This window comes from Capra hircus, chromosome 13 (genome assembly GCF_001704415.2).
Source record: "Capra hircus breed San Clemente chromosome 13, ASM170441v1, whole genome shotgun sequence".
NCBI classification, from domain to species: Eukaryota; Metazoa; Chordata; class Mammalia; order Artiodactyla; family Bovidae; genus Capra; species Capra hircus.
The window spans coordinates 52,347,255-52,361,913 of record NC_030820.1 but is presented as its reverse complement, the minus strand read 5'-3'; the positions used below and the strand labels follow the sequence as shown (position 1 = coordinate 52,361,913).

Genomic DNA, 14,659 nt, shown 5'->3' with positions numbered 1-14,659 from the left:
GTACCTTTTGAAGTGTATACTGTGATTATCCCTATTTTACAGGTAGGACAGTTGAGGCACTGAGGTTAGTGAGATTGCCCGATATAAAGCAGCTAAGCAGATAGCCAAGTCAGGCTCAAAGCCCTGGCGTTTTGGATCAAGCCTGATTTCCTTCGCAAAGCTGTGCTGCACTTTGAGACAGGTGGCTTATGTCTGAGCTCTCCTATTTCTCTTGGTGGTTAAATGGGTGTAATGATACTTTACTCACAAACTAATGACCACTGTGTATTCTAGATTCTGTACTAACCAGTACTCGTGGCACTGCTTATTTCTGCTGGTGCCTCCCCTATGTCTCAGCTGCGAGGGACCCTCTACTTCCCTTCTGTTCCCTTGATTGTCTTGGGACAGCCACACAGACTTTTATTTTCTCTTGCTACTGGCAGACTGCCTTCCTTCTGTGCAGTGGGGGTTTTAGATGCCAGCCCCAGGAGATAGAAGCAGCCCTTACTTGAGAGCTTTGATTAATTGGGATCGTGTTGGGTTGGGCCTTTTATGGCATAAATAAACTGTCAAGGAGAGCTTAGGGTCCCAATAGAACATCAGTTTATTTTCAACTTGAACTTGGCTTTCAGTGGTATTTAACCAGTGGCCCTCCTCATGGGCTCACAAATTCTGGATGCTTGCTTAGTTGTCTTAATCTACATATTCTGCAGGCCCTATACTAGAACGTTGTGTTATTTCTGTTTTACGCCTTTTCATCTAACAGCTCTCATCTTGATTTATTTCACCCAGTTATTGATCACCTACTCAGTGTGTGTGAGGTACATCATGGGAGCTCAGAGACTTGGCCTTGTTTCACGGTGGTGCCCAGTCTAAGGGAGGAATCAGACGGGCACAGCACAGCTGGTGATACTTGGCTGCAGCCTGTGAGAGGCGCTCTAGGGGGACAGCTGGCAGGAATGTGGACTAAGTTGAGCGGAGGGAAGGGTGAGTTATTAAAGGGCAAATCAGAAGTCGGCCTGGCAAGGCCCATTGCACATGGAGAGAGAAACAACCAGGACTGCCCTGGCCCATCTGCCTGGCCAGTGGGATCTGCATTTTTAACAAGATCTCTGGAATGTTCCAAGTCCTAATAACTAACCTTAGATTTTCATGGTTCATCCTCTTATTTAATCCTTTCCTCTTTAGGTTAGAGTTTCTGTTACCTAGTTTTACACACAAGAAAATCAAGATCCATCAAGCTGAGTAACTTACAGTGTTGTAGCATTGCTTGAGTAACTTGTTATACTAGTAGTAACTTGTAGCGGTGTAGGGTCAGGGTCTAGGTTTATATCCAGATGTTCTTCCCAGTTCTTGACCTGCTGCTTTATGACTATCCTTCTTTATGACACATTACCATGATTAACATTGGATAGTTATCTGCTCTGGTGTCCAGGCACCTTGCAAGATGCTTTCTGTGTCACAATTAAGCCTTATTCCAGCCTATTGGGGTACGTGTCTTCCAAGTTTATGAGAAATGAACCATTCATGGGGTCTTTTTTAGAAGTTGGCCTAGGGTGACATAGCCATGAAAGTGTCAGAGTGGGTGATTTGGCCCCAGGGGGGCCACTGGGCCAGAGACTTCAACGTTGGCCTCATGGCCTCTGTTGGACACTGTATCTTGCTCTGGCAGCCACTCGGAGGGGGTCTGTTCTCTAGTGCACAGTGACATTTGATTAATGAAGTACTTTGAATTGAACACAGCCTGTGGTGTTGACACTGGACCCAGCCTCTTTATAGTGACACAGGTCAAAGTCATTGAGGCCGGGACCAGGGCTTGGTCTATGAGCTCATCTTGGGAGAACGTGCTGGGTGGTCCTCGTCTTTGGTATCTTCTTGGGACTGATCTTCTCAACCACTTCTTCGGTTAAAAGTTATATATTAAATTTTTTATTTAATACAAAATAGGGATGGCTATGGTTATAACAAATTTTCAAACCTCAATTCTGGCTTCCTTTATAATGTTTTTTGAACGTAACTTAAAAATTTTGTGCCTTATTTCCTATTTCACATTAGCTATGCTTGTGATGTGTCACGTGACCTTTCTCTGTTGGCTAAGTAAATTTTGTTGAGTGAAGCATGACCCTGTGAGCATTCAGCTAAGCTGGCAAGGCCATTACTAACGGTTGCGTACTCGTGGACGGCCGTTCTGCCTGCCCGCTTGACTGTGCTGGGTGGAGATCAGCGCTGCGTGTGTGAGTGCTTGGTGTGCTGCTTTTTTGATGCTGGTAGGTTTTTGTTTTGTCTTTTTGGTTCTCTTAAATTCCGGGAATGGGATTTTTATGTCACATTGACTGAGCATTTTGAAGACTTGTGATGAATATTGCTGAATTATCTCAGCACACTTATCAAAATCACAATTAATCCTTTATGAAAAATGCATCAGCATGTTGTGTGATTGGCCTTGATGAATATTAAACTCCTTGTAGGGCATACATAAGAGTACTTAAGGAGCTGCATCCAAGTGGGAAATGGAACATCCAGGTGTTAACTTCTCCTGCTGGCAGCAAGAGGTGGCAGGAAAGCATCACAGTTAGAACCCCAGGCTGTGGAGGCTCTCAGGTCTGCCTCTGTGAGACTGCAGGGAGGCCGTAGCCTCTGTTTCCTCACTTGTGGAAGGGTCGTGTGAGTAGAGTGAGTTTGGAGTGAGGAGAGGATTGCCTTCTTCCTTCCTGCCACATGGGACAGACACGTGATACATTGCTAAGTTTTGTTGATTCTACATCTCCAAGACCTTTCCCATCCCCTTCTTGCCTCCTCCCTTGCTCTCGCGTCTTTTGACGCGTCTCTTGGCCACGAGTCTGTCTTCCATTTCTAACTCCTGCCTCCAGAGGGAACCTGGTTCTCAGATGTGTTCTTCCACGTGTTGACATCTCTGAAATCAGCACTAAGTGGCAAGCCAGAGTGTTGTCAGCTTGGATGTCTTGCCTAAATGGTATGCCTTACTTAACATTAGTGACTTCTTAATTTCAATAAGCAGCTTATTTTTCTAAAGTACTTCAAGGACTTTTAGTCACTTGCCGTTTCTTAGAGTTCACATTCTTTGTCTGCCAGACGCCGTTTCTTTTGACTTGACTCCAGGACATCTCCAGCCTCATTTCTCCCCGTCTCCTACCACATTTCTTCTGTGATTACCCCAGTAACGTGGGTCCCTCGCTGCAAGTATGCAGCCCCCTGAGCTGAGTGCGCTCACTCTCTTCATCCTGGGAGACACAATACGTGAGCCACTTATACTGTCAGCCTGCCTTTCTCTTATCCTAACCACCTTACCCTACTCCTCAGGCAGGACTGCCTCCTGTTCTGTATTCACATAGCTGCAGTCATTCTGCTTCTAGGGACTGGAAGCCTTCATAAGGGCAGAGACTGCCACTTATCACATCTCTAGTGTCAGAGAAGCAGGTGGTACTCTAGTATGACCATGTGCTTATACTAGAGCATAGCAGATGTAAATAAATTATTATATGTAGGATGGATAAACAAGTTCCTACTGTATAGAACAGGGAATTATATTCAGTATCCTATGATAAACTATAATGGAAAAGAATATTAAAATAATGTATGTGTATAACTGAGTCACTTTGCTATATAGCAGAGATTGGCATATATTGTAAATCAACTATATTTCAATTTTTTTAAAAAAGTCTTAAGTTCTGGAGGATGCTTGGAAACAGGCTTATAAAATTCTGGGTATTTTGTATCCCTTTCCAGGAAGTGCCAGCCTTTCCATCGCTCATATTGATTCATCCCTATGCCAAGTCTGCTGGCCTCAAGTTTCTCGATAGAGCCCATTTTGTCGGACGATTTCAACACTACTTATGCCCATGAGTAATGAGATGTGAGACACCTGCTTAATTTTGTTGTTGTTAATTATATCTCTGTGAACGGTGGCACAGGTTATGTTTTGAAGTACAGAGTTTATCTTGTGGTCTTCTGGCCACTGGACTTGGAGAAGGTAATAAAATGCCTGTGAAAGTGGCCTGCTCTAGGTAGCATGTGAGTTTTAGCTGTTACAGCCTGAGAAATGTGATGTAATCACCCACTTTCATTTTCTGGTCTCTGTTTCATCTTTGCCTAACATGTGAGAGGTGAATTCTCTGGCCTCCCGCACTTGGGAGTACTGAAATCAGTGACTTGCTGGGCCTTGGCTGAGGTCCGCTGGGAATGATGGTGTAGGGGATGGCAAGGATGGGATTCCCCCAAAGCACCGTAAGCTCTGCTGACTGTGGCTTCCCTCAGGAATATGTGGCGTGTCATTCTCATGAAATGGATGAGAAGATGGAGGCTGAGGGGTTCAGGGACTCACCCCACGTTCTAGCCAACTTCCCATCATACTCGGTCTCAAAGTCACCCAGTAAACCACGGAGCAGAATTGGGGTCTAAACCTGGACCTGACTTCTGGCCCTCTCTCACTGTTCTCCTGCTGGCTTCTCGACAGAAATGCACCCAGTGCGTCCAGTGCCCTCCCTCTACCTTGCTGTGATGCGAGGTCACTGAAAAGAGGTCTAGGGAGGCAATCTGCCTGAAGGAAGGGACCAGAATTCTGACATGCCTCTCCCAGTTTTTGTGGGCAGCCAGGATTCCTGCATGAAAACATATGCTGCAGCTTCTCATAAAATAAGCCCAAGGCCCTTGCCTGTGCAGAGAAGTGCTTTTTGTCCCTGGGACATGTTGCCATGTCCCCCCACCTTCCATTCCGTCACGCTCACTGATGTGTCTGCCTCCTGTCCAGCACTGGCATCTTAACACAGAGCCCCCTCCTCAGGTGTCTCCTGACCTTAGCTTATTCTCCAGAGCAAGTCCCTCAGTCTTGGGTGTCTCCACCCACCCACCCACTCACTAACTGAGGGCACTTTTTCACCTTTTTTTTTTCTTTGCCTGGATTCTCATAACCTGAACTTAACAGTTATGTAGTCATTTTTGTAGAGTTGTTTTCTTTTTACTTCAGTTGCCATAGTTACCAACTTTGTATATAAAATAATCATCCCCGCCCTCTGTTACCCCACCAGAAGTCTCACTGTTTTCTGATGTGGCCTTTGCAGAAGGAATCTGATGGCTTTTTAATAGTTTCCTTTCTGGCTCTACCATCAGCAAACATTTCGTGGTCTCCTTTTTATGGATCTTTACTCTGAAGTCTAGATTGATCGGGGCTCAAATCATTGCTTTATTTTGCAGTCTTTTTAGATAGAGCCTCAACCCGCTAGAGCTGATGACCTAGAAAGAGGATTAGGAGACGGGAAACAACTGGGTTTTTTGTTTTTTGTTTTTTTTTTTTAAAAACCATCTGCCCTAAACTGGTTCTACCTGTATTGCTTTTGATTGTGAGCAATATAAACACATTATATAATTACAGGGGCAATGTGGTTGTCAGATGATGGTCAAAAACCTAAAGCATTTGCCTTGTGCATCTAGTCACTTCTTGCATCAACCTGAAATTCCCAAACCACTGGCTTTTTGTTGACTGTGTGCCTTGGTGATTTGGGGGCTTAGTGGGGTCTCATCTGAGTCACCTGTTCTCCTTGTAATAAAGTAAATGGTAAAAGGAACCTTCTGGCAGAGACTTGTGTGATGGGGTGCAGCCTTCATTTTTGGTAGAATGAAGACATTGTGTTAGGGGTCAGAGGACTTGTCATGAAAGATCCGTGTGACCACCCAGGGCAGGCCCAGCCTCATCAGCAGGATGAGACACCTGCCTACTTAGGCTCAAGCTATTTGGGCTCAAGCTATTTGGGCTCTTGCAGTCGTCAGATAGCTTCCTGCCAAGGTTTCCGTGAACAGTTATTGCTTTATAAAGGATATTGGGATTTGTTTGGGTGCCAGTCACCAGCTTTCCTGCAGTTTCTGTGCTTCAAAAGGAAAGACTTTCTGGAGAAGGCAGAGCTAGAGTTTCAAGCCCACACAACTTGATTGTATCTTATACCCACTTCAGACTTCCTCTTGACACCTCTCTGGTCCTTTTGTTCCTGGGCTTCATTATCCATCCCATCTCAGCCTAGAGTTCCCATCTGGCTGTCCCCTGCTGATTCACTGCCTGTCTCTTAGGGTCACTCAAGTCCTGCCCCTTTGGACTTTTTTAGATCTGGTGATTCCTGCCCGCTCTTCATTGTTCATAAAACTTGACCTTGATGCCGATGCACAACTTACGATGCTTGCTGTTGTAAAGATCTGTTCTCTTCTTCAAACTAAACTTCATAGAGATGGGCCTATCACGTATCTAACTGGTGTTGGGGGAGCTACCAGAACACACTGAGTGAAAGATGGCTGAAATAAAATTGTAGTGCCATTCTAGATACGTCGACGACGAGAATCCTGTACAAAGCAGGGAGGGATGGAGGCAAGGTCTTTGGCCTCTCACGGGGTAACAGACATTTGACGGTCTTCTCACATGTTTTCACTCATCGCAGCAGCAGCCCTGGGAAGTGTGCTACCTATTTGGACACAGTATAATGAAACACAATGGCTCTGCAGTCATAGATTTGAGCCCGTGAACTCTTAAGTCTCCGTGAGCCTTGGGTTCATTTCATTAGATGGGGCTATTGTTTTCCTTCTGCGGTGCTGGTAAATTTTAAATGGAATGTCAGGTGCCTGCATTGGTACTGTGTCTCACACACGGCCACTGGCAGGTAAAGACGCAGAAGCGGAAACTGGGCAGGGCGCGCTCCTCCTGGCTGAAGAGCGGTGAGCCCGGGCTCCCTTCTCATGCTGTCCCTTGACTCCCCTGAGTGAGTGGAGGTGGGTCTTCTAGTGCAGTTAGCTCCGCGCCAGTTTTGCCGGTCCTCCTGGATCGAAGCAGTCGTCAGCACCATCGTTCCTTCTCCCACGTGCCGCATCTCTGTAGTCCGTAAGTGGTGTGACTGCGTCCATCTCACTCAGGCTCTTTCTGGTCTTCCCTTGATTTAGGAGAAAGGATCCTGGGTTATGCTGAGGAACCCTGCTATCTCTGGTTTGTCATGGAGTTCTGTGAAGGTGGAGACCTGAATCAGTATGTCCTATCCCGGAGGCCGGACCCAGCCACCAACAAGAGCTTCATGCTGCAGCTCACAAGCGCCATTGCCTTCCTGCACAAAAACCACATCGTGCACAGGGACCTAAAGCCAGACAACATCCTCATCACAGAGCGGTCTGGCACGCCCATCCTCAAGGTGGCAGACTTTGGACTAAGCAAGGTCTGTGCTGGTCTGGCCCCCCGAGGTAAAGAGGGCAATCCAGACAACAAAAATGTGAATGTGAATAAATACTGGCTGTCCTCAGCCTGTGGCTCAGACTTCTACATGGCCCCTGAAGTCTGGGAGGGACACTACACAGCCAAGGCTGACATCTTTGCCCTGGGCATTATCATCTGGGCAATGATAGAAAGAATCACTTTCATTGACTCTGAGACCAAGAAGGAGCTCCTGGGGACCTATATCAAACAGGGGACTGAGATCGTCCCTGTTGGTGAGGCGCTGCTAGAAAACCCAAAGATGGAGTTGCACATCCCCCAGAAACGCAGGACTTCCATGTCTGAGGGGATCAAGCAGCTCTTGAAAGATATGTTAGCTGCTAACCCACAGGACCGGCCTGATGCCTTTGAACTTGAAACCAGAATGGACCAGGTCACATGTGCTGCTTAAAATTCAGGGCAAAGCATCTTGGGTGTTTTTCAACTAGGTGAGTGTCCCTCTGTTTGCTCTGCATGTGCACTTCCTGGACTGCTGGATTCCTCAGACTTGGCCCCGGGATGGGAGGGGACTTGGGGATGGAGTTGGGGGAAATGCAGGGTGGAAGAGAAACGAAGTGCTCGTTACCACATGTTCCTCCCAAGTCTCGATGAGGAGGCATGGGATTATTTGGGTACAAATTAGAAAGTCTAGAGAAGTTTTGAGTGGACACTGCATTTGAACTGAGTCTCTTAAGATTTTTAGAAACACTTTTTCTCAATAAATGCTTACTATAGAAAATGTGCGAAAGTACAGACAATTTTTTTCAGAATAAACACTGTCCCCAATTTGTATCCTTCTAGGTGCACATCCAGTTCTGTGTAGTTTAGATCATGCTGTTTTAGGTTTAGTTTCCTGTTCTTCCATTCAGTTCTAACCTGCACATTTCCCCAGGTCATTCCTTGAAAGCATCAGTTCCGTTCAGTTCAGTCAGTCGTGTCCGACTCTTTGCAACCCCATGGACTGCAGCACACCAGGCTTCCCTACCCATCACCAAATCCCAGAGCTTCCTCAGACTCATGTCCATCTAGTTGGTTATGCCGTCCAACCATCTCATCCTCTTGTCCTCCTGCCGTCAATCTTTCCCAGCATCAGGGTCTTTTCCAATGAGTCAGTTCTTCATGTCAGGTGCCCAGAGTATTGGAGCTTCAGCTTCAGTCCTTCCAATGAATATTCAGGACTGATTTCCTTTAGGATTGACTGGTTTGATATCCTTGCAGTCCAAGGGACTCTCAAGAGTCTTCTCCAATACCACAGTTCGAAAGCATCAATCCTTCAGCACTCAGCTTTCTTTATAGTCCAACTCTCACATCCATACATGACTACTGGAAAATAATTGATGTTCCATTATAGGTGCCATAATTAATTATTCTCCCCCTTCAGATAGCAGATGGTTTCTCCATTTTAGATACTATAAACAGTGGGTGAGTGAATTCTTATAGAGAAATCTTTGCTTATTTAACAGATTGGTGGTGGACTTTAATTTGTCAAGTACTATGCTAGGCTTTGGAAAAATGATAATAAGCAAAATCAGAAACATGCCCCATCCTTGGGACTTCTGCAGCTTAGTCAAGGAGAGAATCATTAAATCATTATTTATCATAGTTGCTTTACAATGTAAGGAAATTGACCTTCCAGAGAATGGTGCCCAGAAACAAGAGTAGGGAACTGGAAGCAGCAGGGAGTGTTCGGGTAGAAGGCCTAGTCTCTGCAAGGGAGCTGAAGCCAGCGGCAGCCTAGCAGTTTGGGGTAGTGAAAGATGAAGACAGGTAGTAGTTGAGGAGGACCTGCAAGAGCGTGAATAGAGCTGAGGTAAAAGCATACGAAGGTGTATACCAGGAACAGCAGTGGTAGTTCAGTTGGACCAGAGTCTGAGATGTGAGCAAAGGAAAAAAAGGTTAGAAATAAGATGAAATATGGGACCCTGGAATCTGACCTTGACTTAGTAGGCATTTGGGAGCCATCTATAAGCTGGAGCAGAACAGTGCATTAACAACTTCAGCCTGTGCATGCTGGTTTGAACTGGAGTTTAGAGGACCAGTTGGACCAATTGTTTGATTCATACTAGTAAGAAGATGTTGAACCTAAATGGATAGCACTGAGGGTAGAGAAATGCCCTGGATCTTTGGGGCAGAATTAGCAAGGCAGCTGGCCAGTGTGGAAATAATAAATACTGGGGGATTGATGCACTTGCTGGCTAGTGTATTGGTCAGATTAGATTTATTTTCCTTAAAGGGAAAAGAAAAGGACATTGATCACCTCGAATGCTAGGTATTTTCACATGTACTGTTTTGTTTCATATTTGCAGCCCTGCAGAAGGTTAAGTCATTTACCCAAGATCCTACTAATTTAAAAATAGGGGCTTCCTTGGCGACTCAGTGGTACAGAGCCCGCCTGCCGATGCAGGAGATGCAGGTGCGAACCCTGGGTCGGGAAGATCCCCTTGGAGAAGGAAATGGCAGCCCACTCCAGTATTCCTGCCTGGGAAAGCCCATGGTCAGAGAAGAGCCTGGTGGGTTACAGTCCATGGGCGGCTGCAAAAAGCGTCAGACACTATTTAGCAACTAAACAGCAACAGCGATGTCTTCCTCATGCCCCCTCCTCCCCAGCTCCTTTTTTTCTTAGTATCAAGATGGCAAGCTGAAAATAAGCTAGTCTTAGATTTTGCTGAAGCCTTGAGAGGAGGTGATAGGTAGTAGAAGCCGATCCCTGTGGTCATGAGCAAGGAGCTTCAGCACCTGGGGCACAGAACTCTCCCTTACCTGGGTGGGTTCTTAGTCCCTGCTTTCCCTTGGTCACCCTTAGATTTCTGGTTGGAGTTGGTTAATGCTGAGTCAGTGAACGTCTCAAATGAGTCACTCCAGGTTTAATTCTTCCATTCCACAAACATTTATTATCTTCCAGGTGCCAGGCCACTTTCTCCTACTGCCCAGTAAGAGAACAGCATTCTTAAAGCTAGGTTTGGGGTAGTACCATGTTCAAGCCTAAAAAGAGTTGGCTGGACAGTATTTTAATTGTATTTCATGCTGACAATTCCCATCTCATCTTTTCTACTTTTAAAAAACTTCTTAGAATTCAAGTTTGCCCTGGGGTACGAAGAAGGTCATCATTGGAAAAGGGACCTGAATTTGGGTTAGGGTTATGGGGTTGTCCTAACTAGTTGAAATTGTGGCTCCCATTTGGACACCCACCCTTGGGATCTGTGCTGTGTTGCAGGGCAAAGTTAAAGCTATAATAGGAGTACTGTTTCAGGTAGGAGAAATAAGTGACCTTGAGAAGAGATTGGGAACCTGGTATGGCCAAGTGTCCCACACTCTTGACAGCTAATGAGGACAGGGGTTGGTCAGTGGCGCCTGTCCTGCTCTGTTCCAGCTGAACACTTAGAATTTGGCCCGAATTCAGGGCCCAAGTCTTTGTGACCGGGAGCTGAACCTTGTTGTGCCAAAGGTTCAAATCACTTGTGGTATAAATGAGTGTCTGGCTGGTTAGAGAATCAGAGGCTTGGGCTGGGAGGATCTGTGGAGTCTAAACTCCCCTTTCTGCCAATCAAGCTTTATGTATAGATGGAGAAACTAGTTCTGTATATTCATTCAACATATTTATTGAGAAACTATTTGCCAGGGACTATTTCAGACACAGAAGATAATTTGTAAACAAAACCAACAAATTCTTGCAACTGTAGAACTTATATTTCCTGGAGAGATGAACAAACATAACTGTTAGCTATGGGTTGGCAGGGCAGGGTGGGGGATGGTGGTGGTATAGACCAAGATAAGTGAAATTAGAATGCAGAGAGGTGAGGGATGGGGGTGTACTTCTAAGTGGAAGAGATCGGGGTGGGTCTCCTTAAAGATGGTGACTTTTGATCAAAGGTTAGAAGAAGTTGAGGGAGTGAGGTAGTAGGATTTCTGGAGGAAGAAAATCTCAGAGGCAGTAACCATTATAACAGCTTGAAGGCTAGACAGAGTGATCAGGGACATGAGTATAGGAAAAGAAGCTAGAGAGGTAATTAGGAGTCAACTGAGAGTGCTTGGACTACAAGGAGATCAAACCAGTCAATCCTAAAGAAATCAACCCTGAATATTCACTGGAAGGATTGAAGCTGAAGCTCCAACTCCTTGGCCACCTGAAGTGAAGCGCCAACTCATTAGAAAAGACCCTGATGCTGGAAAAGATTGAAGGCAAGAAGAGAAGGGGACAACAGAGGATGAGATGATTGGATGGCATCACCGACTCAATGGGCATGAGTTTGAGCATGCTCCAGGACAGGGAAGCCTGGTTTGTTGCAGTCTGTGGGGTCACAGTGTTCTTACCTGGAGAATCCCAGGGACGGGGGGAGCCTGGCGGAAGTCCGTCTATGGGGTTGCACAGAGTTGGACACGACTGAAGCGAGTTAGCAGCAGCAGTGGGGTCACAAAGACTCAGACTGAACGACAGAAGAGACATTGTAGGCCACTGTAAAGATTTTGGCTTTCAATCTTCAGTAAGATGAAAGGTCATTGATGTGTTTTCAGCTGTGTGATATCTGATCTTTTGAAAGGATCACTGTAACTACTGTGCTAAAAGTAAACTGGAGGGGGCAAGTGAGGGGATAGGATGGGAGGTTACTCTGATAACACAGGTGAGAGATAAAGATGGCTTTGAACAGTGGAGGGAAGATAATGATTGGATTTGGGGTGAATTTTGAAGTCAACCGATAGGATTTCATGCTAGATTGAACATAAGATGTGAGAGAAAGGAATTAAGGATGACTCTAAGTTCTTGGCTTTGTAAACCATTGGAAGCATAGAGAGGATCAAATGAGATGGGGAAGAACAGGTTTGGCTGGAGGAATTTAGGTCTTGGTCATCAAAGTTTGGAATGCCTGTTCAGAATCCAAGTACAGAAGTTGAGTAGGCAGGTGGAGGAGTCTGAAGTTCAAGGGAGAGAATGGTCTAGAAGTACAAGTGTGGAGATGGCCAAGGATGTTTTAAATGTTTCTTTCAAATGAATAATTTAGTTCCATGCTATTGCACATAATTTATGAAAAACAACTTTCCAAAAACATTTAGTGAGTTGTTCAGTTGCTAAATTCTGTCCAACTTTGGTGACCCCATGGACGGTAGCCCACCAGGCTCCTCTGTGCATGGGATTTCCCAGTCGAGAATACTGGAGTGGGTTGCCTTTTCTTCAGAGGATCTTCCCAACCCAGGGATAGAACCTGCATCTCCTGTATCGCAGGCAGATTCTTTATTCTTTATGAGCCACTGGGGAAAGCCCATGTTTAGTCAGTAGGGTGGCATTGTTTTATGTTTTTGCAAATCAGCATCTGCTCTGATAGTCAGCTGAATTCTCATTTGCTTCCGCTGTGTACCCTGGTGCTACATCACTCTTCGTGTAACTTCTGGAAAACTTCACCATACACTTAGAATGAAAGTGAAAAAGACAGATAACTGAAAAGTTTTGTCTCCATGTGTTGCCAAGCAGCAGACCACATTTTGATGCCTCTTCCTGTTACCATGATGGGGAGCTGAGAAGTAGGAGAGACTTAGAAGAAATTATTCAGAGTTCCAAATGAATGGGCAGAACTTGTGTGACCTGATTCCTGGCCAGCTTTCGTACCATGCCTGTGGTCACGGATCACATTCTAGCTGCATAAAGGAAACCCAGTTGTCCCGAGTATCCGCATGATGAAAGAATGCCTCAGCAATCTAGGACTGTAGATTTCAGAGTAGTGTTTAAATTGGGGCTAAATGGTTTCGGTGTTTTGCAAAGCTTGAATGGAAATGCACTTTGGATTGGAAACACGGGATTCCTCTTAAAGGAGTGTTGCCTCGTGGATTGTCTAGAGTTGAGTCCCATCTGTGCTTTTTAGGCTGTGTGACCTCAGGCAAGTTATTTACCTCTCTGGGTTTTATCGTCTGTGAAATGGAGTAGATCATATTTATCTGAGTGAGGCTGTTGGGGGAATTGCAAGAGGCTGTGAAAGTGCCTTGTGTAAACTGTCTAAATGAAATACTAAACGGTAAAGTTTTAGATACCCGCTTGGGCTTGAGGTGGAAGCATTGTCTTTTCTCTGAAGACAGTGGCCTTCAGTTGCCTTGCTTCTGGGGATTACCAACTATAATCAAGGCAACTCGGTTTAACAGCTTGTTCCAGAAAAATGTATCTATTTTTTAAAGGTTATTCAATGATGGGCCCTACTACTCCCTTATTTGTCACTTTTTGAAAATATTTAATAATTCCTAATGGTGCCTACCAGCCAGCCAAAAGCCTTACCGAAAGCAGGAAGCCAGCCAAACTGATGTTCCAGGTGCCACTGCCCACATGTTACCAGGGAGGGTGTTGAGGGATAAGAGACTCTGCATTCACGGCCAAGTTGCTGTCTGTTACACAGACCTCAGTGACTAGGGCCTTTTGAAGCCAGGGCCTTGAATGACGTTGTGTGGGCAGTTCAGGCCTGAGGAAGGAGCTCAGATGTTGGTAGATCTGAGGGGTCATAGAAAACGTTCTTTGTACCATATGCTGTCTTGGTGGCTGCTCCACATCAGAAAGAAATTGAGCCTAATTTCTTGAAGTGATGTGTGCGTGTGCTAAGTCTCTTCAGTCATGTCCTACTCTTTGTAACCCCATGGACTGTAGTCCGCCAGGCTCCTCTGTCCATGGGATTCTCCAGGCAAGAATACTGGAGTGGGTTGCCATTGCCTTCTCCAGGGGACCTTCCCGACCCAGGGATCGAACCCGGCTCTCTCCCACATTGTAGGCAGATGCTTTACCATCTGAGCCACCAGGGAAGTTGAAGTAGATGATTAGGCCCTTGGAAAGAATGGAAGCTTTAGTTAAAGTAGAGAGATGGAGGCAAGGGTATTTAGACAGTGACTGTTAATCTTAGACCCAAGCAGAACTGGAACTGCTGAGCCTCTTTTGAGTCCCTGTCTATCAGTGGGGGCCCCAGCCTTGTTCTGCCCTGTCTCACTAGCCTTTACAGAGCTGTGAGAGCAGAGGGATGTGGTTTGTTTCTCTTTTTCTCGGGAACATCAAGCTTGGTGTTCACTGAAGGACCAGGTACTGCCAGTATGCAGTGTGCAGGCTGTCCCTTGCTCTGGGTCTGTCTGCTGGTGTTTTCTGGGAGTTTCAGTTGGGGAAGGCTGGTGGTAGTAAGGCCAGGCCGCTCCCTGGGTGCCAGCTTTTGCCCCTGCTGTTGCCCTCTCTGTCTGTTGCTCCTGCTGTATCAACATGAGAAGCTGAGCTGTCTGTTATGTAACGGGATTGGTTGCCCCCAAGGATAATCTGTCCCTTGAAGCTCTGCAGGACATCAAAGCATCCATGAGGGGACAGGCCTGCCCCAGGGCTGTTGTTGCTCACTTTCTCCTCCTCCCTGGCATCCTTGGCTCCTCCTAGGCTAGGCAGCATCCCTTTGGGCAAATCAAAATAAATCTTATAATCCTCCAGCTGTGAGCCAAGCT

The 14,659-nt window shown here is 45.9% G+C and overlaps 1 protein-coding gene across 1 annotated transcript in view; it reads left to right on the top strand.

Annotated features, from left to right (window-relative positions):
* STK35 (serine/threonine kinase 35) overlaps positions 1–14,659 on the top strand; it is a 42,089-nt gene that overhangs the window by 6,265 nt on the left and 21,165 nt on the right. The window contains exon 3 of the mRNA XM_018057448.1: positions 6,916–7,665. Coding sequence (XP_017912937.1) covers positions 6,916–7,628 — 713 coding nt within the window. The 3' untranslated portion in view covers positions 7,629–7,665. The remainder of the gene's footprint in view (positions 1–6,915; positions 7,666–14,659) is intronic.